Source organism: Penicillium solitum (assembly GCF_028829755.1).
Source record: "Penicillium solitum strain IBT 25940 chromosome Unknown utg000008l_segment0_segment0, whole genome shotgun sequence".
Classification (NCBI taxonomy): Eukaryota; Fungi; Ascomycota; class Eurotiomycetes; order Eurotiales; family Aspergillaceae; genus Penicillium; species Penicillium solitum.
The window spans coordinates 3,424,144-3,445,775 of NW_027072127.1; the positions used below are offsets into that span (position 1 = coordinate 3,424,144).

At 48.8% G+C, this 21,632-nt stretch overlaps 9 protein-coding genes across 9 annotated transcripts; 3 read left to right on the plus strand and 6 right to left on the minus strand.

The window, feature by feature from the left end:
* Nucleotides 1-3,051: 3,051 nt before the first annotated feature.
* N7455_010599 (putative amino acid permease) lies at nucleotides 3,052-4,853 on the plus strand (the record flags this gene model as incomplete). The annotated part of the gene is made up of 2 exons (XM_040954856.2): nucleotides 3,052-4,671; nucleotides 4,737-4,853. The coding sequence occupies exons 1-2, from the start codon at nucleotides 3,124-3,126 to the stop codon at nucleotides 4,851-4,853; spliced, it is 1,665 nt and encodes a 554-aa protein (XP_040814676.2). The 5' UTR covers nucleotides 3,052-3,123.
* A 148-nt stretch (nucleotides 4,854-5,001) lies between these two features.
* N7455_010600 (homocysteine S-methyltransferase family protein) lies at nucleotides 5,002-6,099 on the minus strand (the record flags this gene model as incomplete). Its single annotated transcript, XM_040954965.2, has 2 exons — nucleotides 5,002-5,142; nucleotides 5,203-6,099. The coding sequence occupies 2 exons, from the start codon at nucleotides 6,097-6,099 to the stop codon at nucleotides 5,002-5,004; spliced, it is 1,038 nt and encodes a 345-aa protein (XP_040814749.2).
* A 449-nt stretch (nucleotides 6,100-6,548) lies between these two features.
* N7455_010601 (glycosyltransferase family 69 protein) lies at nucleotides 6,549-7,877 on the minus strand (the record flags this gene model as incomplete). The annotated part of the gene is made up of 3 exons (XM_040955024.2): nucleotides 6,549-6,964; nucleotides 7,016-7,241; nucleotides 7,305-7,877. The coding sequence occupies 3 exons, from the start codon at nucleotides 7,875-7,877 to the stop codon at nucleotides 6,549-6,551; spliced, it is 1,215 nt and encodes a 404-aa protein (XP_040814759.2).
* Nucleotides 7,878-8,318: 441 nt separating this feature from the next.
* On the minus strand, nucleotides 8,319-10,435 carry N7455_010602 (Mannosyltransferase 1 CMT1; the record flags this gene model as incomplete). Its single annotated transcript, XM_065606486.1, has 3 exons — nucleotides 8,319-8,932; nucleotides 9,586-10,246; nucleotides 10,397-10,435. The coding sequence occupies 3 exons, from the start codon at nucleotides 10,433-10,435 to the stop codon at nucleotides 8,319-8,321; spliced, it is 1,314 nt and encodes a 437-aa protein (XP_065460449.1).
* Nucleotides 10,436-11,523: 1,088 nt separating this feature from the next.
* Nucleotides 11,524-12,152, minus strand: N7455_010603 (uncharacterized protein; the record flags this gene model as incomplete). Its single annotated transcript, XM_040954940.2, has 2 exons — nucleotides 11,524-12,021; nucleotides 12,093-12,152. The coding sequence occupies 2 exons, from the start codon at nucleotides 12,150-12,152 to the stop codon at nucleotides 11,524-11,526; spliced, it is 558 nt and encodes a 185-aa protein (XP_040814629.1).
* An 820-nt stretch (nucleotides 12,153-12,972) lies between these two features.
* Nucleotides 12,973-14,217, plus strand: N7455_010604 (SDR family oxidoreductase; the record flags this gene model as incomplete). The annotated part of the gene is made up of 6 exons (XM_040954929.2): nucleotides 12,973-13,027; nucleotides 13,080-13,338; nucleotides 13,399-13,562; nucleotides 13,624-13,823; nucleotides 13,887-14,037; nucleotides 14,096-14,217. 6 exons carry the CDS (start codon nucleotides 12,973-12,975, stop codon nucleotides 14,215-14,217), a joined length of 951 nt encoding a protein of 316 aa, XP_040814744.1.
* Nucleotides 14,218-14,438: 221 nt separating this feature from the next.
* On the minus strand, nucleotides 14,439-14,786 carry N7455_010605 (uncharacterized protein; the record flags this gene model as incomplete). Its single annotated transcript, XM_065606487.1, has 1 exon — nucleotides 14,439-14,786. The coding sequence occupies one exon, from the start codon at nucleotides 14,784-14,786 to the stop codon at nucleotides 14,439-14,441; it is 348 nt and encodes a 115-aa protein (XP_065460450.1).
* A 1,922-nt stretch (nucleotides 14,787-16,708) lies between these two features.
* On the plus strand, nucleotides 16,709-20,050 carry N7455_010606 (uncharacterized protein; the record flags this gene model as incomplete). The annotated part of the gene is made up of 1 exon (XM_040954831.2): nucleotides 16,709-20,050. One exon carries the CDS (start codon nucleotides 16,709-16,711, stop codon nucleotides 20,048-20,050), a length of 3,342 nt encoding a protein of 1,113 aa, XP_040814549.2.
* A 634-nt stretch (nucleotides 20,051-20,684) lies between these two features.
* N7455_010607 (uncharacterized protein) lies at nucleotides 20,685-21,140 on the minus strand (the record flags this gene model as incomplete). Its single annotated transcript, XM_040954888.2, has 2 exons — nucleotides 20,685-20,720; nucleotides 20,769-21,140. Coding segments are annotated over 2 exons (408 nt in total), but the record flags the coding sequence as incomplete, so codon positions are not given.
* Nucleotides 21,141-21,632: the final 492 nt, after the last annotated feature.

Here is a 21,632-nt window from a genome sequence, read left to right on the forward strand (position 1 = left end):
TCCAACATGAACAATGCCAATGAGATTATCGGGAGGATGAAGCAGTTGAAAATCTAAAGGGATAGATATGATCGGGCATTCCTTGCGATAAAAGGGGAGAGAATGAGGGGACAGTTGAATAAGATTTTCACCGTTCCCGTTCGTTCCCAGGACACGAGAAAAAAAGAGAACGATCGGCGCTATTGACAGGATATTTAATAATAACAATTCCAAGGATATTTAATAGAAAGACTCTCTCTCTCTCCCATGTGATGGCCGACGTCTAGTCTGCTCTTATTGTCTTGGATCGGCATTAAATTCTGCATTAACCCTTATGTTACGCCTTATGATGAAAACTTGGCGCTTGGCAGCCCGTGGGTGATAAAATCCAAGTCCTAGCAGACCCAACTTGTTTCAGTTCATAGGGCTAATACGTAACTTGGGAGTATGTATTTCACGATATTAGGTATAATATTAGGTATAATATTAAGTTCATCTAGTACTATCGAACGCCCATACCGGATTAGGCTTGTGTGAGGCCGAAAGGGGGCAAAAGGAAGTTGGGCCTAGCGCCCTATTATTGGGCGGGGAACTAGTAAATCAAGGGGAGTACAGTACTGTCTATGGATGTACCGATGATTCATTGGTGGGTCGTTCGCCTCAAATAAAAATCCACTACGGAGTACGGAATACGGAGTAGAGAGGGATGATCTATGGAACTTCAGAACTTCAGGGACAAAATTTATATTGTGGCCTGATAATTGAGGCGTCAGTCTCTCATTTTAGCATCTTCTCGGCATAAACCAGATGCTCCTTGATTTTCAAATACCCCTTATCCAACGATGATTCAAATTTGATCATTCCACCATGATCAGCCTGAATGAAAATATGGGACGAATTCTCCGGTGGTGAGAACGACGCAGTCTAGTTCAGACATGGTGTAAGCAAATAGTCCACGACTGGCTGTTGATAATTCTCTTACCTGGTCCAGTGTACTGTTTGTTGGGAGAGAGCTCTCATGAACAAATAAAGTCCAAAACTGTTGGCTAATCGATGGGTAGCCGTGTAATATAGTTACTAACCAGTGTGCTTCTTTATAAATATCGCTAGACTCCTGCACGGATCCTTTAGCATCGGCTAAGTAGTTTTGAAGACCAATGAGCCTCGAATCTAGCTCAGGCGTTCCCATGAAGATCGCTCCGCGAGTTAAGAGTCTGATGCTGCGATGGTCTGTAGTAGAAGTTTCTTGTGCTGAATCGGCATAAAGTAGGGCCTGGCGATAGTCAATGACAACTCAACTCTCTTTATGTATTTGTGTATAAAATGGTGAAACTTACACTTTTGACTATGGGTCCCCCGAGACTATGTGCAATGAATATAATCGGGCGATTGATTGTCTGTGTTGCCTCTGTCAGTACTAATTCTTATTTTCTTGTTAGGTCAGTTGAATTTGTACATCTGTTGATGATCTCATTTCCCACAAGTCATAGACCAGTTGCTCGGATACGTGTTGCTGGGGTATTTTCTCGTTGGAGTTTCCCACAGTGGTCAAACTATAACCCCAGGAAAGGACTCGGGTGTTCGGCATATCACCTGGCAGCAGATGATGGAGCCAGTTTACCCCATTGACTGCCGTCCATGAATTTTCGCGGTGGCCATTCAGTCCATGGACAGCGATAATGCTGCGTCAATTATTAATCATCGAAATGATTGATAGAGATGGATTGTACAAACTCGACTTTTGGAGTTAACCCGTCATACAGCAACTTCAATCCAGTCTCCTCATCTGGTGGAAGTGGAGACTGCAGGTACTCTTAGCATATCGACGAAACACTGGAGATATAACCATCCCATTACGGTGGGTTCTTACTGTCTTTGCGATCTTTGATTGGTCCTGTTTGAATGGAAAACACCACGGCCACGGCATGATAAATGGCAGTTGAAGGTGCGGGGTAAAATATGACTTGAGGAAAACAACAAATCCGGCTTGAGGGATTCGTTGCAAATAGGCAGGGGGAGTCGCAGGGCTAAGGTCGCAGAGTGAAGGTCACAGGGGAATAGAAAAATTAAACTATGCTGGTTTATCGGGTACTTCCAAGCCTAGTACGAGGTCAAACCCCAAAAATATAGTGGAGGATCCGCTATCTATTCGCCTTGGGACTTTAACCCTGCCACTGGATACAGCACCATTCTTTGCACCGCATGGTGATTTGCTCGATATATCGTAAACTTGTGAAACATTTGATGACATACTGAGTTCCTGTTCGAACTGACATGACTGATTGATACCTCGGAACCTTTTGGATGTGTGGCTATTGCTTGAATTTATATTATTAGATTAAAAAAATAGTCACCTGCCCATCTGGCCTCCCTCTGTCCTTGACGACACAAGTCTTCAATAATTCGGATTTTTTAGGTAGCCCAGTTGATATTGGGGACGTTATATGTAAGAACACGCCGAATGTTTCTGAAGTTCTTTTTAGATGTATGTGAAGACGATAAAAAGCATAAACTACACATGCGACCTTTCTATCTTTAACCAGGATCGATTTACTTCAAATAAGCATATTGTTCTCAGAACTCGCGGAGAAAGGGTCCGATCTAGACGTTGATGCCTAAGACAAGAACTTACAGCCTAATATTTCAGGCGCAAAGCTTGAAGTCTTCGGCGATCTACGGAGTACCCGACCCGTGGACGTATCCGGCGCCTCACGTGACATTCTTCCAGATGCATACATTTTTCATTCTCTACGGATTGGAACCTTGGAAAAACCCGAATTTACTGGCCATAATATCTACTAGCCAAATGCCAACGACCCTTGGAACACCATGAAACCAACAAATTAATATTGCTTATCTATTGGCCTCCGATCGGCCCGATCGGTCTCATCGCGATGGCAAAGAGGAAAAAGTTAGTCAATCGCCTCCCATAAAAGTGGGGAGTGGCCGAACTCCGAGCAATGCAGCCCAATGAGCCTCTCTCCACTGTGGAGAAAAACTGTCGTGAATGGAAACTCCGATGTCGTGCTTGGACGCGAACTGAATAATATTTCGGGGGGGGGGGGGGAAACCGTTTCCCACATAAGCACTTTCATCCCTTCTCAAGTCTCCGGGGTATAATCTACGGGGAAAGACTTGGCTGGGATGATCGGCACTACACACGACAATATGGACAAGTCCAGCTTCAACGATGAAAAGGTCCAGCCGGCTCCCGACGCAGATTTCGAAGGCTACGGTTCAGATCCCAAGGGGGAGTATGAGCTCAATGTCGGCGGTCGTGCGGCCTTGCAGCGACGCCTGCGCAATTACCAGGTTACCATGATTGGTTTCTGCAGTGGTATCGGCACTGGTTTGTTCGTGGGAACTGGCGCTGCCTACGCCAAAGCTGGCCCTGCTGGTTTGCTGCTCGCGTATATTATTGTGGGAGGAGTTTTGTGGTGTGTCATGCAAAGTATCGCCGAACTCGCAACGCTTTTCCCGACTGCTGGGTCCTTCCCTCACTGGGCGACTCGATTTATCGACCCGTCTGTTGGTTTCTCCCTCGCTATTTCATACGGATACTGTTACACAATCGCTATCGCCTCGGAAGTTTCGGCAGCCGCCGTTATTGTTTCATATTGGACGGATATCACGCCTGCTGTGGTGATCACCGTTGGATTGGTACTCATTTTGGCTATCAATTTGATGAGTGTGCGATTCTATGGTGAAACCGAAGTCTTTGGAGGTGCCGTCAAGGTCCTCTGCTTCCTTGGCTTGGTTGTTGTCTCCATTGTCATTACTGCAGGCGGCGGTCCTCACGGCGATGCCATTGGATTCCGCTACTGGAATAACCCTGGACCGTGGACAAACTACAACGGTATCACCGGTCCGACAGGCCACTTCCTCGGCTTCCTGTCCTCGTTCGTCAACGCCTCGTTCAGCTTCATTGGTGTCGAGACCGTCGTCATCACAGCATCCGAATCGGTTGATCCCCACCGTGCCATTCCCAAGGCCGCCCGCCGTGTGACTTACCGTATCGCCTTCTTCTACATTCTCGGAGCGATTCTCATCGGTATGATCGTCGACCCAAGAGCCGCAGGCCTCATTTCCGGCTCTGGAAACGCGAACAGCTCGCCCTTTGTGATTGCCATCACCAACGCCGGTATCAACGCTCTACCCTCTATCGTGAATGCATGCATTCTCATTGCCGCATGGTCTGCCGGTAACTCATACTGCTGGGTCGGATCGCGCATGATTGTTGCCATGACTACAGACCACCAGCTTCCCCAGATCTTTGGACGTGTGAACAAGAATGGTGTGCCATATGTGGCTGTCCTTGCCGCCTGGCTCTTTGGGCCGCTCGCGTACCTGAGTCTCGGCAGCGGTGGTGCAGCGCAGGCATTCACCTGGCTTCTCAACCTGAGTACGGTTGCCGGTTTGATTGCTTGGGCAACCCTTTGCGTCTGCTACATTCGTTTCTATGCCGCAATGAAGAAACAAAATGTGAGCCGAGACACCCTCCCATGGCAGGCACCCTTTCAACCTTACGCCGCGTGGGTGGGATTTATCGGTTCCGTTATCATCACTTTGGTTGCCGGTTTCCCCGTGTTTTTGAAGGGTAACTGGGATACGTCGAGCTTTGTTGCGTCGTATATCGGTATCCCCATCTTCATCGTTCCCATCATTTGTTGGAAACTCTGGCATCGCACCAAGGTTAGTTTAACCCCTCTTATTCTTTCTGCTTTTTCGCGAAGAGTTGCTAACATTTAAATGTACAGTTTGAGCGTGCTGCCAATATCGACTTATGGTCGGGCCGTCTCCTAGATGGGGAGATCCAGCCGGTTGAAAACCCGCATAACAACTGGTGGACAAAGTTCACCGATTGGCTCTTTTAAACGACTTTTATAATGATGTATAAATATTTGCTTTGCATGCCACACTGGCTATTCAACATTAGCGACGTACAAATTTTTATTCCTTTCAATTTGCATTCCCAACTTCATTCCGAACTGAATTCGTAAATAGTATCCGCACTCAAAGTGCCTATTGGGTCTTAAATTGCTGTCCAAGTTTCTTGATATCATGGTGGGAAGCTTTGCAGCACCCGCCCACCAGGAACGACTTGAAAGGGCCCTTTTCGTAGGCTTCATTGACCACTTGGGCCAGCTGTTCCTCCCAAGGTCGCTAAATTCCACATCAGCATAATTGTCATCTCCAAGGTTCCCACTTGGAAGTAGTACTTACGTTAGCACTCACATTATCGCTCAAATCATCATTTTTCTCCCAGATCTGCGTCGTAGTATTGTACACCTCCCCATTCGTCCCATCAGGATACAAAACCAAGCTCGGCACAGCAGATATCTGTTCCTCGGAAACAGCTCCCGCAACCGCGGTACCAAACAAATCAACAAGCCCAGCAAGCTTATGCATCTTAGTACAATTGATTCCAATTCCCCAGGGAACAGCCCCACCCTCCATAGGCGCAACAGCAGCCCGCACAACCTCCTCCACGGAGCTCCCATCAGGCAAAAGATCATCCTCGCGCGGGAAAACACAAGCAATCCAAAACGGCACATCGAATGCAGAATCCCGAATCGCCCTCCTCACAGCACGAACCTCATCAAGCCGCGGCAGTGTCTCAAACGCAACATACCGCACCCGCGACACAAGCTCCCCATCCGCCTCAGCAAACATGCGCAACCGATCCAAGTGCCACAAATACAATGACTCCTCAGAATCGTGCTCGGCATCATATGCGCCGCTATACTCCTGACCTGGGATCATGCACGCACCGTAAGGACCAAGACTGAGTGCGACGCTTGCGCTCTCACGCACTTTCGCTTGTTCAGCGATGTCCACGGCTTTCTGTAGGAAAGGCCCTACTGCGCTGCGTGGGATCCCGTCTGGGAATTGGGCGGTTTTTGTCCGCGCAAATCCTTCAGGGGAGACTTGGTAGGTTGCTGTTAGGAGAATGTCTACTCCGGCGACGCCGAAGTCGCGTTGGCATGCTTGTAGCGTTGCTGGGTCGCTCACTAGCAGGTGTGAGGCCCAGAGTGGGGTTGTTGTGGAATCGAATTTCATGTTGTATAGATCGCCCAGGGAGGTGCCAAGGCCTCCATCTAGGATTTGGATTGTTGCCATTATGTGTATTTGGGGGTTTAGGTGGTTTATCGAGGGTAAGTGGGGGTTTTGCTGTTTGATACAGTCCTAAACGGGGCTCGGGGTTACATAATCGCTCGTTTTTGGGCCGGCCTCGGAGGTTATCAACGTCTGAAGAGTGGAGATTAGACTGACATTGACCGTATGCTCAGATACAGGGGATTTGTGGCTTTCTCATGGCGTAGATTATATTTTTTGAAGTGTTCATGGACTATAGTAGTAACCGATCCATCTCACCTGATGGATGCATCGCAAGTCAGCCTCTTGTAGAACTTGATCTCCAAACCAGGTATTGTTCGTTTTTTATTCCTTCAAGTATATTATATTTGTCCGAAGTGATTATAAAATATAAGTAGTTATAAGCCAAGCATAATAGTAGGCGGGCAACATGAGATTAAATGATACACAAACAATGTGCCACTTACTCTTCTTTACACATGGGCCCATCCATATCGATGCAGAATTTGCATCTCATTGATAATGCAAAGTTCTCCATGCTCTTCATTCCCAGTGCTCAAGGCTCTCCATCTATCTAGCCGCCTTCGAACTACTTGTTCTTTCAACCATGAAGTCACACCGAAGCGGCGTAGTCGATTGATCCACAACCCTTGTATAATCCGTTTCACAGAGAGCCAGTTCATCATCGGATGAATAGCTTTATATGCAGCGCCGCTATATCCCACTCTCACCAAAGGGTTCAGATAAACACCCTTTTCCACTGATAGTGGGTTGTCTGTGTGTATGAGACAGCACTCGGAGCCTTCAAGATGATACTTCGCTAGTGAATCGGGGATACCTCGGAAGCGAAGTGGGGAGCTAGCAATGAATGGACTTGCGGACATCGCGACTAGAGATATATTAGTTTATGCAACACCTTCTAGAATGGAGGTCAGCATACCCATGCCATTCCAGCAACTCGTCACAGGAACAGGAGACATATTTTTCATTGCATGCCGCGATGCTGCAGAGCTGAAGTAGGGCCACGTTTGCATGATGGGTTCATGGCCCTTGCTATCCCGGAGAGCAAATGTGTCATAGTAATTCGGAGGCTTGGAGAAATCCAAGGCGCAAGCAGCAGCGTATTTGCCGTCATTGGTATGCAGAAGTTCGAGGACGTCGTTCGGCTAATCAACAAAAGAAGGCTTTAGAACGCACATTCGACAAAAGGGAAGATGATTCAAACAAACCGTGAACACAACGTCATTCAGAAATAAGATTTTATCAAACATGATACCCTGCCGTGCAAGATCCTGCAGAGGCAGCAAGCTCAAGTTCCGTATCCGCGATAGATATGGCACTCGTCTGAGTTGTTTCTTCCCATCAGGAGTGCTAATCCAGCCCGCGCCTCTTGCGGGTGCGGCAAGTTCATCTTCATGTGTCGCAGGCGACAAAGTGATATTCCGCGGCACCCGCATCCGCTCGAGTTCCCAATCTAGTTCTCTCAACGCGCCTTTCGTATTATCATAGCTCCCGCTTTCGTATATGCTGACGAACACATTTTCTGGACCAAGCTTCAAGACCAGCTGTGTGAGTGCCTTGCTCCAGTGACTGCGTAGAATGCGCTCATTGTTCCAGTTGATGCTTGCAATATATATTCGTTCTTGCTTTTGCGGACGGTGTCGGAGAACAGTGTGATCAATCTCGTAAATACGGTGTTGAATCAGATGTATTTCGGCCAAATTCCATATTGCGAAGATTATGATCAGAGCTCGGGCGATGCGGTACCGGAGGACTCGTCGGGAGGCGGACAAAATCGTCATGGAAAGTGAGGGTATAGGGAGATTGGGGGGATTTGGTGTCAACGTCGGGGCCGATTGCGATGTCCACGATCCGATCTTCCTGACATACTTGACTGGAGTTGTGGAAGGAACCCTTGATAGGGAATTTTGAGCAGTTCTAAGTGAGAGCTAGGTAATCAAGGGATATTCCAAAATGAACATGAGAATGTATACTTCCTTCCCAAAGTAGAAATATTTACGATGATCATCAACGGAAGGAGTAAAAACGTTATTCGCCGATCGGCCATAAATTAATCATGACACCCATACATATCATATGTTATGTACATCTGCAATATGGTTGATAGCACGTGGAAGTATAGAAATGGTTATTTCTATATTAATTCCAAGAAGACAAAACAATTATAACAAGTAGTATACAAGGGATGAAACCCACGATGTCAAGGAAGGAGCAAGTCTCAATTAACCCAGGAAATGCAAAATAGCTGTCGCAGCAATCGCAATGCCAGCTACTCTCGTGAAGCCCGAATGACCCCGATTACTTGCCCCCGTTTGAGTCGCGTCGGTACTCGATACCGTCGTACTAACTCCACCCTCAACCCACGGCTGCCCAGGCAGGGAATCCGAGCTCTCGTCGATCTCCGCCGCGCTAAGAAGCTTGTTTTCCAGCAGATCGCAGTCGATCCGATCATCACTCTTGGGTATACTATTGGTGACAGAGATCGGCAGGTCAAAGACAGTATAATAGTTGGTCCCATTCCAGAGGAAAGATTGGTGCATGGAGATGTTGTATGCCCCACGCGCCGAGTCCTTTGAACCAGAGCCGTCTCCCACAAGGCATTCGGGCCAAATCCAATTCACATGTTTGACGGTGGATGAGGGCTCTAGGTCCAAGACGGGACCGACATAGCTTGTGTTAGACGTGGGCTTTGTGCCGTTGGAGATGGTGAAGTTGTGCGACTCGGAGGTTAAGAAGAGTGTGATGTCGTGGAAGCGGGTGGATGAGTCGGGTTGAGTTGATGCGGGCCATGGTAGTTTGCCATTACCGGACACGTCGATTGCGACTTGCAGGTTATCTAAGAAATTAGTATGTGGTTGATAGATTTTGGCGCATAGACTTGCCTCCTCCGAGGGGCGTGTTCGGCTGTGGGGCATCGACAATTGCCAGGCCTGGTGTGTAGACTTGGCCATTGACGATGGTGAAGTTGACCATTATTCTGAGCTTATTGGTTTGATCTAAGTCAATGTTATTTTATTTACACAAATATAAGTTGCGTTATTATGTCCTTCTTATTCTTTTTGCGCCAAGGGGCTCATTTCCGACATCTCCGCCATTATCCTTAGCGTATTGGAAATTAATTTCATTTCTTCAAGTCATTGGTCTGAATATGACCCTTAAGCCCTCATTTAGTCCTAGGTCTCTCGTTTTTATTTCTCGATATTAATCACAGTCAATAGGGGTACATGGCATATTTGACCTCTGCTGACTTCAAATCGATATTTGTTAGGACACAATCATCTCTTCCCCAATGCCCTGTCGATCATCGACGCTATTGAACCTCATGTTTACTTCATAGTGGTCTCGCGTTAAACAATGCGTATCTATATTTTATTTTTTGTAGGTAGAAACTTCACAAATACTCGAAACTGCTTTCATTCATTTAGATATTTCTGTTTCGTGGGGAGTACGGGAAAGAAGACCGGAGTTTTTGGTTGACCGAGCTCCTACATAGTTTTAGGACAGTCAAATGCAATCCCACGATATGGCGACGCGCAAAGCCCACAGGGTTGGTCGAGCACTCAGCAATTGGTACCTTGCGAGTCACAACTTGATTTTCCCTTGTGTCTTGCATAGCCGTGGCAAGCATTCTCTCCATATTCTTCAGGAGGCCGTTCATCCGGTCCTCCGCACCCGCAAGGCGTTGTCTTTGTCGCAGGTTGATTTCTTCGCCGCAAACTATCATCCGAAGGTCCCGGATATCTGCCCGGTCCTTCTCGATAGTTCGCTTAATGGTCTTAAGGGCACTTTTGTCACCCTCGGCGCGTTCGAGGTCCTCAGACACCTGGTCAAGTCGGTTTTCGATGACTTTAAATTGGGCATCGATTTCGCGAGCCCGGTTGTAACTTGATTGTCGGACCATCTGATCGATCTGCTCTTGTTCCACAAAGCGAGTGGTGGTTCGCTGAGTGGTTATTTGTGTCTGGAGAGCCGAGGCCTGGGACTTGGCCTGGTTTAGCTCCATCTCCTGCCGGTAGATGGTCGATTCGGCATCGGTCAGTCTTTCATTGAGCGCGCTGACCTCACGCTGTGCCTGACTTGGTCGGGCACCGAGGGGGGAAGAATGGGCTGTGTCGGGGCCTACCAGGGGGGTGATCCCGTGCGGAGGACCCTAGTTAACGAGAGAAGAGGGGGGTTTGGCAGTGGAAGAAGGATGGAGAAATTGAGAGCGACGAGAAGAAGAAATGAGTATCTATAGCCCTAGAAACCATATTTATAGGAAGCAAAGGGTATGTAAGTACCAAGAACAATATGAACTCACAAACAGCCTAAGCATATAGTATCTTTGGTGTATATACATATTCAAAGTAGGGGGCTGTAAGGAGAAGAAGAAGGAGGACGAGAAGAGGAAGAGGAAGAGGAAGAGGAAGAGAAGGTATTTATAGTTTTACAGACTATGCATGGATGTAAGTACTACTTTGCCTTCCGAGGCCTTTTTCCTTTATTATTCGTCTATCTATCAGCGTATTCACTATCCATTTCGAGCATTCCATTTGGTAGATCTTTTATTAAGTACCCATACCGCATGTATCAATGTGAGGGTGTATGTTGTTCTTTTGTACATCTCTACTCTCACTTTACTCTCACTTTACTCTCACTTTACTCTCACTTTACCCTCACTTTACCCTCACTTTACCCTCACTTTACCCTCACTTTACCTTCACTTTACTTGTTATGTATTCAGTCATTACTTTTTCTTCTTGTCCCCCTATTTTTCCTAACTCATCATCTGAATTAGCCAGACTAAAAGACTATCAATATTTACCGCTTCTCTAGTCATATGGATTCTGGGGCTATGATTATCTTTGTTATCTGAGGAGGATCTGCGAGATACCAAGAGAGGGAATATGAGGATGAGGATGAGGACGACTTGAATCTGCGTAATGGCTGATCCAAATCATTTACTTCAGATCATATGTCAATGTGTGTATGGAGTTGCATTCTCCCGTGTTTATGTGCCTTTCAAAGGGGTGCGTTGTGCATGTACTACAGAAATTATACCTCAGTAGTGTCCATTCGCATGCCATCTCATTTCCTTACCTCCACTTTCCCATGCACATTGGTCAAGGTTGGGCACCCATGAGAGACAATAGGCTTTAATTCGGCTGGGATTGGCGATCTAGCAGATGTGGCTCGGATATGCCGGATTCAAGTTCAGAAGTTACCCCATTCCCATTCCTACGTTGGTTCCATCACAATTTACAGTAAAAAATGCGCAAGAAAAAAAAACTTAAGGAGAACAGAACATAAAGGTATCGGGCACAAAACATATTAGACGCGATCAAAGAAACAGTAGCGAACAGGCTTTTCCAGAAAATAGACATGGAACAACAACCGGTGCGGTCACCATAAGAAAAGTCTTTGAAACCAAGAATAAAGAAAAGAATATCACCTCTTGTCACCCCAAAGACCAACAATGCCGATCGAAAGCGCAATACCAGACAACCAAGTGCGCGCTCGGTGGAGCCGGCGCTCCCGGTCCATCTCGCGCTGAACGGTCTCGCCGTTCACGTCGTCCTGTGCCTCAACCACAACAAGGTCTTCATCCTTATTTGTGTTGGAGTCCCGGATGAGGGAGAAGTGGGAAACGTCGCGGATCACAGCCGAGGCCCAGTTCTTGAAGCCGAGGTGACGGTTGAACCAGAAATCAACACCGTGGGCACTGATTGTAGAGAATGCCCACAGCCAGACCATGTATGGGTGTCGACGGCGTGGAGATGAGAGACACCATGCGAAACAGAAGCAGGAATTGGCCAGGAAGGAGAGGCGCAGGGCATATCGGCGGGTTAGGCGTTTCACTTCGTTCAGGGAGCGGGCGGCGGTTGTCGCCGTTGGAAGTAGCTGCAGAGCTGGGATTGTAATGGATGATGTGGAGTAGGACAGGCCCTGTGGCGTTGAAAGGGGTTGTTAGCATTTGTTGATCATGTTTTATGATGCGACAGATGTGATAGACGTACAGTGAGAAGACCGAGGGAGACAGTGCCAACAAACTTGCTGACGCTGATGGGGCAGGCCATGTTGCAGTAATCAAAGTTGATCGCTTGTCTCACAGTATTTGACGAGGATAGCAGAATCTGGAATGAGTTGAGTCGAAGATACACAGCAAAGAAGAGACGGTTCTTTTTCGGTGACGTCGCGGACCGCTTACGCGCCAGCCAATCAGAGGACTGCTGTTCTTCATCTCAGTGAGAGGGGAGTTTACATATTCTTTCTTGAGTCAAATTAATGCCTATATGCCTATATATTTGCAGATAAAAACCTCGTGTAGAATATACTTCATTTTATATTGTGTTTTATCAACGCAGTAGTATATTGGACATAGATCGGCATCTATACCTACCTACTCCGTATATCAGATAACCTCTACTCGCAAAGACCTTTACTAGTACATTTCAGAAATAAATTATGTAACTATTCACTGGTATGAACTCACTATCAAAACAATATATCTTGCTATGTTATTCTAACATACTTGGTACTGTAGAGGACAAAGTAGCGATATTGTCATACTTCACATCAGTATTGAGCTCGAAGACAGCGACCGATTGGTAGCAACCGTCGTCAAGGCACTCAAGAAAGTTGGGGTGTTTGAGTCCCAAAACATTACCTAGCTATGTAGTTGATGAATCCGTCTACTAATTGCATTTTTGTATCACTAATTCTTTTATGCATCCATCTAAATTCGGAACACATAAAATGTATAAAAATGTATAAAACTAGGGAGCCGAGGTCCAACTGTGGGGAAGCGGGTATCATTCAAACCGTGACCTCCTGAACATCCCCAAACCCCCCACAATCTTTAAACAAATATCTCCAGGGAAGTACATAGTAATCAGAATGCCGCTCCCCAAGACAGAATATTTGAGTGACTCCTGGAAGGATGGGATCTTCGGTGAGCTCCATAGTCCATTGTCAACACTCAGTCACACTAACTTCTTGTCCAGCAAATAAAGTGGTCTTCTGCACAGGAGGCGCCGGTACTATCTGCAGTGCCCAGGTCCGGGCCTTAGTACACCTTGGTGCCAACGCCTGCATCATCGGCCGCAATGTAGAGAAGACCGAGCGTGTAGCCCAGGACATCGCGACAGCCCGACCCGGTGCTAAGGTGATTGGGATTGGTTCCGTGGACGTGCGCCAGCTCGAGAGTTTGCAGCAAGCAGTTGAGCGCTGTGTCAAGGAGCTTGGAGGTATTGACTTTGTCATGTATGTCGATATATTAACTTAACCCCGGTCTTCGATTCCCATACTAATAGTATGTGACAGTGCGGGAGCGGCGGGTAACTTCCTCGCCTCGATTGAGCAGCTCTCAGTCAATGCTTTCAAATCAGTTATGGATATTGACGTCTTGGGCTCTTATAACACCCTCAAGGCAACTCTTCCGTATCTAAGAGAGTCAGCAAGCAAACACAGAATGGACTCGAAGACTCGTGAGTGCACCATTTGGCAAATCCGACCATCTGTCTATCATTGGCACTGACAATCTTCCAGTTCAACCATCACCGATTGGAACCGGCGGAAGAATTATCTTCGTCAGTGCCACCATCCACTACCGGGGTATGCCCTTCCAGACCCATGTATCCGTTGCCAAAGCCGGTATCGATTCCTTGTCGAATAGTGTTGCGATCGAGTATGGTCCTCGCGGGATGACTTCCAACATCATTGCGCCGGGCCCTATCGCATCGACTGAGGTTAGTACAAGTTTCAATAGTGTTCTTCCTGTGCCAGAAGCTGATTGACTCACCACTCATTAGGGCTTGGAACGTCTGCTGCCATCAGATGCCATGGAGGCCTACACGAAAGCTCAGCCACTCGGCCGCTTTGGCCATGTCCGCGACATTGCCGACGCTACCGTGTATCTCTTCTCGGATACTGGCAGCTATGTTAGTGGTCAAACGCTTGTTGGTGAGTTGTCAGATAACACAAAACAATATGATAAAGGTTTCATACTGATACATAGCAGTGGATGGTGCAAACTGGCGCATGTCGGCGGGTGGTGCTTCCGGTGGGAACTTGTCTTACCCGGACTTCTTGCTTTCGGGAGATGATGTACCCAACGTGACTGGCAAAAAGTCTAAGCTTTGAGCAAATGAAACAATGTCTGAGACATGATAATACACCATGGGTTTCCAGATCTCTGTATTCTGGATAAATTCTATTATTCTATTACTTATTACTACTGTGGATCTAGCATATAGAAATTGTGCGTATTCATGATGTTTCGAAATTGATGTTATTCCTTCCTTAGCTCAATCCAAGCTATTGTCGTCGCAGGCCTAAAGTGTTGTGTTTCTTGAGTGTTGTGGTCATAGACCCTGCCTGTTAAGTGACACTGTCTTGCCGCCCTGCACTCTTGGCCTATTTTCCTCATGATCCATGCCAACATTTCGAGCCATTGTTGCATTAACAAAGCTCTTATTTCCTTTTGACTCGAGCCTTGGCTTCAATGATAGCACAGCAATTTCCATGACGAGATATATAGTGTAAAGCAAGTTGACAAAACTCGAGTTTATCTTTGCCTCATGGGTATGCTTTCGAACGCAATACTCCTTGTACAACGGGATTTCCACAAACGATTCCATAAGGTCGGTGTTTCCTTCCGCATTGTCTGTTCCCCGGCTTTCCAGCGTCGGATTCTGGGGTTGTCTAGCCATGGCCTCGGGGTTCGCGAGTGTGAAGGGGGTTGTAGAAGAAAATGAATAAACTGTCAGAAGGGAAGGCATCAACACTGGTCAGGTCAAATGCGACAAGAGCAAGCACAGGATTCACCACCTACCAATTAAGGCAGACGCCTTCCATTTACTACCTCACAAACACCGACTCGGATACTTCGGGATCTTGGAAAGGTTCATTTGGAAAAGTTGAATTAGCTTCTAAAATCGGTATGGCCAATTCCGCAAGGAAACACCGTTGCAAAGTTCCCAAGGATTTGTTAGTGTCAGCTTTATTTGAACGGCGGATGCTTTGAGTAATTTTGACGAAATAGGACAAATACCTTGACCCATAATCCACCGACCTGACAGTAAAAGAACAAAGTGTAATGGTTTGGCTGACTTGGCGAGATCAATGGGTATGATTGCAAACGTTCCACTTCGCCACTGAGATCACGCCTGGGTGTTATGTTCTCAATGGTGTCAATGGTTGTGTGAGACCCTGTGGACAGCTGCAAAGCGACCATACCTTGACCCAAGCTGCATGTTATTTCGTTTTATTCATGAGGTTTCTCCAAAACGCGAAGGTCATTGTGTGATGGTTCGCAATGTAGACTGGCTCTGGTGGCTGTGTAGCTCCTTTGACTCAGTGTATATTGTCACGGATAGCTTGCTGGTTCGTTGCTGGATGCGCTTGGCTTGCTTATCAAGGACCCGGCCTGTACCCGTATGGTGTTCTTATTCGGGGTCTTTGTGGGACTGAGGGACTACCCCCACGAGCGGCTCTGGGGAATATAATATTCTGGTCAGCAATGATTCCCAGTGTAGGAGGGCCTGAAACTCAGCATATTCATGTCAGAGAGCAGTAGAAACTCGTCAAAATGGGCAGATCGACACTTGACACTGAGTTGTCCCTTCGGAGGGTAGAGCACCACGGAGAGATCCGCGCTTTTGGCCAAGAGCCAAGTGACAGGAGCCCCCATCCTGGTTATATTCTAGACCGTAGTAGATCTAGTGACACGAAATAGCCAAGGCTTTCATTCGACCATGGGAGAAAAGTATATTCGGCAAGCCGACGGCTATTCAGCCGCAACCACATGGCACAGATCTCAATTCTACATGTACATCATTGAGCAGCCATTGGGGATGTCTACACATAGCGAAATCTAGGTAAAATACAATCGAATAGACATAGAGAGAAGTTTAATGTACATTGCACTGTTCAAAGAGACGTCCTATTCATAGAAAAAGAGCATTCAAGGGACCAAGGAGACACCCCATTGTTCTCTTTATTGGAGGTTGTTTTCATAATAGCCATTGTTAAAGAAAGATCTAGTCACCAGAAAACAATGGGGGAGCCTATTGATTGGTCCAGGGGGTGAGACCAAGTCATTGAGCAAGGTCGTTGACCAATGGGGTCTCAGAGCCTCACCTTCACGTCGTGTGTCGAGGCCTATATCTTCTCCCTTCCCTCTCAATTTCTCTTTCCTTCTTCTCCTCTCCCCTCTTTCTTCCCCATACTCATTATTCTTTCTTTCTCTGCTTTGTATCTCATCTGCAAATCATCCTGAGACTCGTTGTTTTGAAACATCTTGTTTCCTGTTTGTCCCAATCACCTTTGCCAGTCTTGTCTACCATTTCTGACTCCTTGTCGCATAGCCATTCATGTCCAGTCTCTGGACACCTGTTGCAAGACTTGTTCCCTTCAAGTGACCAAGTCACCACTTATCGTTCTGTGTAAGACCCCCAAGCCTTTTTCTTTTCCTTCGCACGGCCTCTAACCACTCCCAATGTAGCAAGCATTGACAACTTTCCTGAGTCTCCAAGCGACTCTCATCTTGTGTCACCTTTCTCTATTGTGAGTTCAGCTCCCTTTGAAAGCCACATTTTGCAAGCATCATATCTAACCTCTTTCAAAGTTCAAAATGGCAACCCAGCAGGGACCGGCCCGCCGTAACGGTGTCATTGGGTTCCAAATGACGGGTGCCCCTACCCCCGCCATTCCTCTGAACGCCCCGCGCCGCAATGGACCCATTGGCTTCCAAATGACGGGTGCCCCTACCCCCGCCATTCCTCTGAGCGCCCCGCGCCGCAATGGACCCATTGGCTTCCAAATGACGGGTGCCTCTACCCCCGCCATCCCTCTGAATGCCCCGCGCCGCAATGGACCCATTGGCTTCCAAATGATGCCTGGTCCTTCCTCCATTGCCAACCCCCCCTCTTCTCTCCTTAACCAGGGTCCTCCGCACGGGATCACCCCCCTGGTGGGCCCCGACACAGCCCATTCTTCCCCCCTCAATGCCCGACCCAGTCAGGCACAGCGTGAGGTCAGCACGCTTAATACAAAACTGACCGATGCCGAAGCGACAATTTATCGGCAGGAGATGGAGTTGAACCGGGCCAAGTCCCAGGCCTCGGCACTCCAATCCCAAATGAAAACTCAGCGAGCCACCACTTGCTTTGTTGAACAAGAGCAGATGGATCAAATGATCCTGGATTCAACCAATAACCGGGCGCGCGACATCGATGCTCAATTCAAGGCTATCGAGAGCAGATTAGACCAGGTATCTGAGGACCTGGAACGCGCCGAGGGCAGCAAAAGTGCCCTTGAGAAACTAAAGCAAACTATCGAGCAGGACCGGGTAGATATCCGGGACCTGCGAAAGGTAGTTTGCGCAGCAGAAGCCAACCTGCGGCGACAAGAACGCCTTACGGGTGCGGAGGACCGGATGAACGGCCTCCTCAACAATATGGAGAGAATGCTTGCCGCGGCCATGCAAGACACAAGGGAAAACAAGGTTATGACTCGCAAGGTACCAATTGCTGAGTCCTCGACCAACCCTGTGGGCATTGCGCGTCGCCATGTCGTGGGAAGCCAGGAACCAGGCTCCCATGGGCAAGCATTTGATCCTCACCCGCGGCAACTCGGCAAGGGAAAGGAACGTGGCCCGAGATCGCTCCGTCCTGAGGATCTCCACGTTGATGGGTATATTGGCTCCAATGTTGATGTTTCCGGTGGCTCTTTGAGATCTCGATCGGAGAGTCCCAGCGTTCTTTCTGATGTTATGTCATTGGATAGTTGCAGATCATCACGCGAAGGGTCACCCATGGATCTCACCACTGAGGCCCCTGAGGCCCCTGATCCCAGCGTACTTTCTGATGTTATTATGTCATTGGATAGTTGCAGATCATCACGCGAAGGGTCACCTATGGATATCACCACTGAGGCCACTGAACAAGAACTTGCCGCCCATATGTCGCAGGCAGATGAGTCGCAGGTGGACGACCGAAATGCAGCGATGCAAGAAGCACCAGCTACCACCCTTACCATCACTCCCCAGCAAGGGGAGACTAACGACATGATGGAAAACAGAAACCAGCTCTTTTACTTCGAACTTGCGAAGCTGAACGGCGAGGCCTTTGATGGGTACATGGAATGGGAGCCAGCACAGACGATCACAGTCTTCAACAAAGATGACCAGGCGGCTCCGAGCCAGGCATCTAGTGGTCCGAGCCTACCCTTCCTTCCTGTCGGTTCCAATGAGAATGTCCTCACGATTGACGGCCAAGTATCCAGCGCCGTGATCCCCCCAGATCCCAGCGGTCCCCGTGATATTCCGATGTCACAGCCATTGAGAAAAGCAATCGCAAAGCGCGTGGCGACCACACGTGCAATGAAATTGCCCAGCAACCGCAGGCGCGTATTTAAACGGAAGGACCGTCCCACAGGGAGTCTTCGTCGTTCCGTGCGCCGGAGGGTGATTGAGGTCGCCAATCTCCCAGTACGAAAACGGACAGCTGGTATTGTTGAGTTCAGCGACAACGAAGGACCAAACCGCAAGAAGAGAATCACAAAAGAGCTGGTGGAAGCCAACGGATCGCATTTGCTTTCCCTTTCTGAAGTATATGTGATGAACACAGCCCCGAAAGTGCCAGAAGTGAGTGTGCCAGCTGTTTCGCAGCCAGCTCAATATGTGCATGTTTCGACAGAGGAGGTGCCCATCCAGGCAGTCATGAGTGAGCCAGCTGTTTCGCAGCCAACTCAGACTGTTTTGGAGTACACTGAGTCTGCCATGACCGAGCAGGCAGTCATGAGTGAGCCAGCTGTTTCTCAGCCAACTCTGACTGTTCTGGAGTACACCGAGACCGTCCCGACCGAGCAGGTGCCCACTGAGGCAGCTATGAGTGCGCCAGCTGTTCCCCAGCCGACTCAAGCTGCCCAGGAGGCCACCGAGCAGGTTCCTATCGATGCAGCTTCGAGTGAGCCCGCTGTTTCTGAGCCGACTCGAGCTGTGTCAGAGGACAATAAGAGTCTCGAGACCGTGCAGGTGCCTACCGAGGCAGTGAGTGTGCCAGCTGTTCCCCAGCCGACTCAAACTGTCTTGGAGTCCATTGTACCCGATTCCAGTGTGCTTCAGTCCAACTCGCTCGCGTCCACTGTGTCCATCCCATCTGACGAAGTTGTGGGTGCGCCTGCTCCTAGTGAGCCAGCCCCAAATAAGTCAGCCCAGACTGAGCCATCGTCAGCTGAGGAAATTCAGAGTGTGCCTGCTGTTACTAAGCCGACTCTGAATGAATCAGACTTGACTTGGCAGACCGAAGACAAGCTTGTTGTTCCGAGCCTGCGGACCGGTACCCGTTCGCACCTCGATGTTTTGCTTGCTATGCGAGCGGCAAGGACTCAAGCTCGTCCTAACATCATGTCTTCTCCTGAGGGGTTGCAGGCCACAGCAGCCCCTCGAATTATCTCCACCTCTTCCCTGGTCGCCAGTCCCGAAGACGCTTCGGTCAAGAATGCCGTTGCAACAGGGACAGATTCCCGTGCGGGGGTTTCGAAAGGCACCAAGAGGGTCGAGGACGCCAACCCGACTTGCGGCGCTCAACGGACTGCAGGAGAACAGCGGGAGGAACTGGGCGGAGAAGAGGCAGCGACTTCTGGTCTTCAAATGCCAGGAGCTTGGCCTTCCGACCCACCCGCTGTCACTGTGTCTGACGAGTCAGACATGCATGAGGGATCGGCTTTGCTGAGGGGGTTGTGGACAGGAGCTCGTTGGGTCTCCTTTGGTGTATTCGTCATGGTGATGGTGATGCTGCTGTCGTTCCCCGTCTGGGCAGGTCACCTTGGACACCTCGTTTACGCCTTAGAGGGTCCCGAACAGTTCCTGGAGGAACTGCGGTGGGAGCACGGATATGACGTTCCGTTGTTGGAGCGGATTATCTATGTCTTCCTCCGTTGTTTTGCCGGAGATCGGACTTTGTTCGGTTAAAGGCAAGTGGTACGCACTCCATCAAGGGGAGGGACGAATGAGTCACCCCTTGATGGACAATATGATATTACAACGACAAGGCAGGAAGCTGGCAAGTCCGACGATTGCCGCTTCAACTGCAGTACAACGACAGCGGCTCAAGGGGAGGGACGAATGGGCCACCTCTTGGGACCGCAACAACGACAATGCAGGAAGCAAGTCCGATGATTGCCGCTTCACCTGCACAGTTACAGCGACATGTGTCTGTTACCAAAGACACAGAAACAAGAACCCATTGTTTGAGTACCCTTGTTCCCCTCACCCGGGAGGGTGATGGATGATTATCATTGTCGACGCCCATGGCACTTTGTCAGGGTACCTATTCTGAATTGTGTTCGATTTTCTTGTTCGCCCACCCTTCGGGGTGGTGTATGATTATTTGTGTCGGTTGTTGAAAGACAACATGTACAATTTTTTTGTTGTCCACCCTTCCGGGTGATGTACGATTTTTTGTTGGCCGTCGAAAGACATCATGTTCGAGTACTGTTTTGACGCTATGTCCGAGTCCGTGTTGACTCGATGTTTGAACATGTCAGATTGCGATGTCTGGGCCCTGGAGTATATTATATTCGGGTATATTTTGCTTTGCCTACCCAGGAAACTGGGCAGAAGATGTGCAATCGGCGCCGTCCTGCCGACACATGAGAACGAGTTATACCACGATCACAATATACAATACCGCCTGCGTGTTCAGCGGGCCGACCAAAACAACACCATCTGCATGGTTGGTCCGCTGAACACGCAGCAAGAACACTAGCCAGCCCCTGGGAGATTCCAACATTATATCATCTCCCAGGGGCTGGCCACATGGCACAAAAGCTGCCATCTGCGTGTTCAGCAGGCCGACCATGCCACCTTCAGCAATACCCCAGCTCCTGGGAGGAGGGGATATTACATGATCTCCCAGGAGCTGGCTGCATGGTCGGCCTGCTGGACACGCCAATCCACCAAAGACACGCCAGCCTCTAGGGAATGGGACCATTATATTATCTCCTAGGGGCTGGCAACATGGCACAAAAGCTGCCATCTGCGTGTTCAGCGGGCTGGCCATACAACTTTGCAACAAAACGCCGGCTCCAAGGAGTGGGGACATTACATGGTTTCCTCGGAGCTGGCTACACGGTCGGCCTGCTGAACACGCCAATTCACCAAAAACACGCCAGCCTCTGGGAGATGGGAATGGGACCATTATATGATCTCCTGGGGGCTGGCAACATGGCACAAACACACTCCAATCCCACCTGCATGGCCAGCCTGCTGAGCACGCCAGTTCGCCAACGACAAGCCAGCCCCTAGGAGTTGGGGACATCAAATGATCTCCTAGGGGCTGACAACATGACATGAACAACAGCCAGCTCCTGGAGCAGGAAACATTATATGATCTCCTGGGAGTTGGCAACATAGCATAAAGTCCAATGCCACCTACATGGTCAGTGTGCTGAGCACACCAGTTCGCCAACGACAAGCCAGCCCCTAGGAGTTGGGGACATCAAATGATCTCCTAGGGGCTGACAACATGACATGAACAACAGCCAGCTCCTGG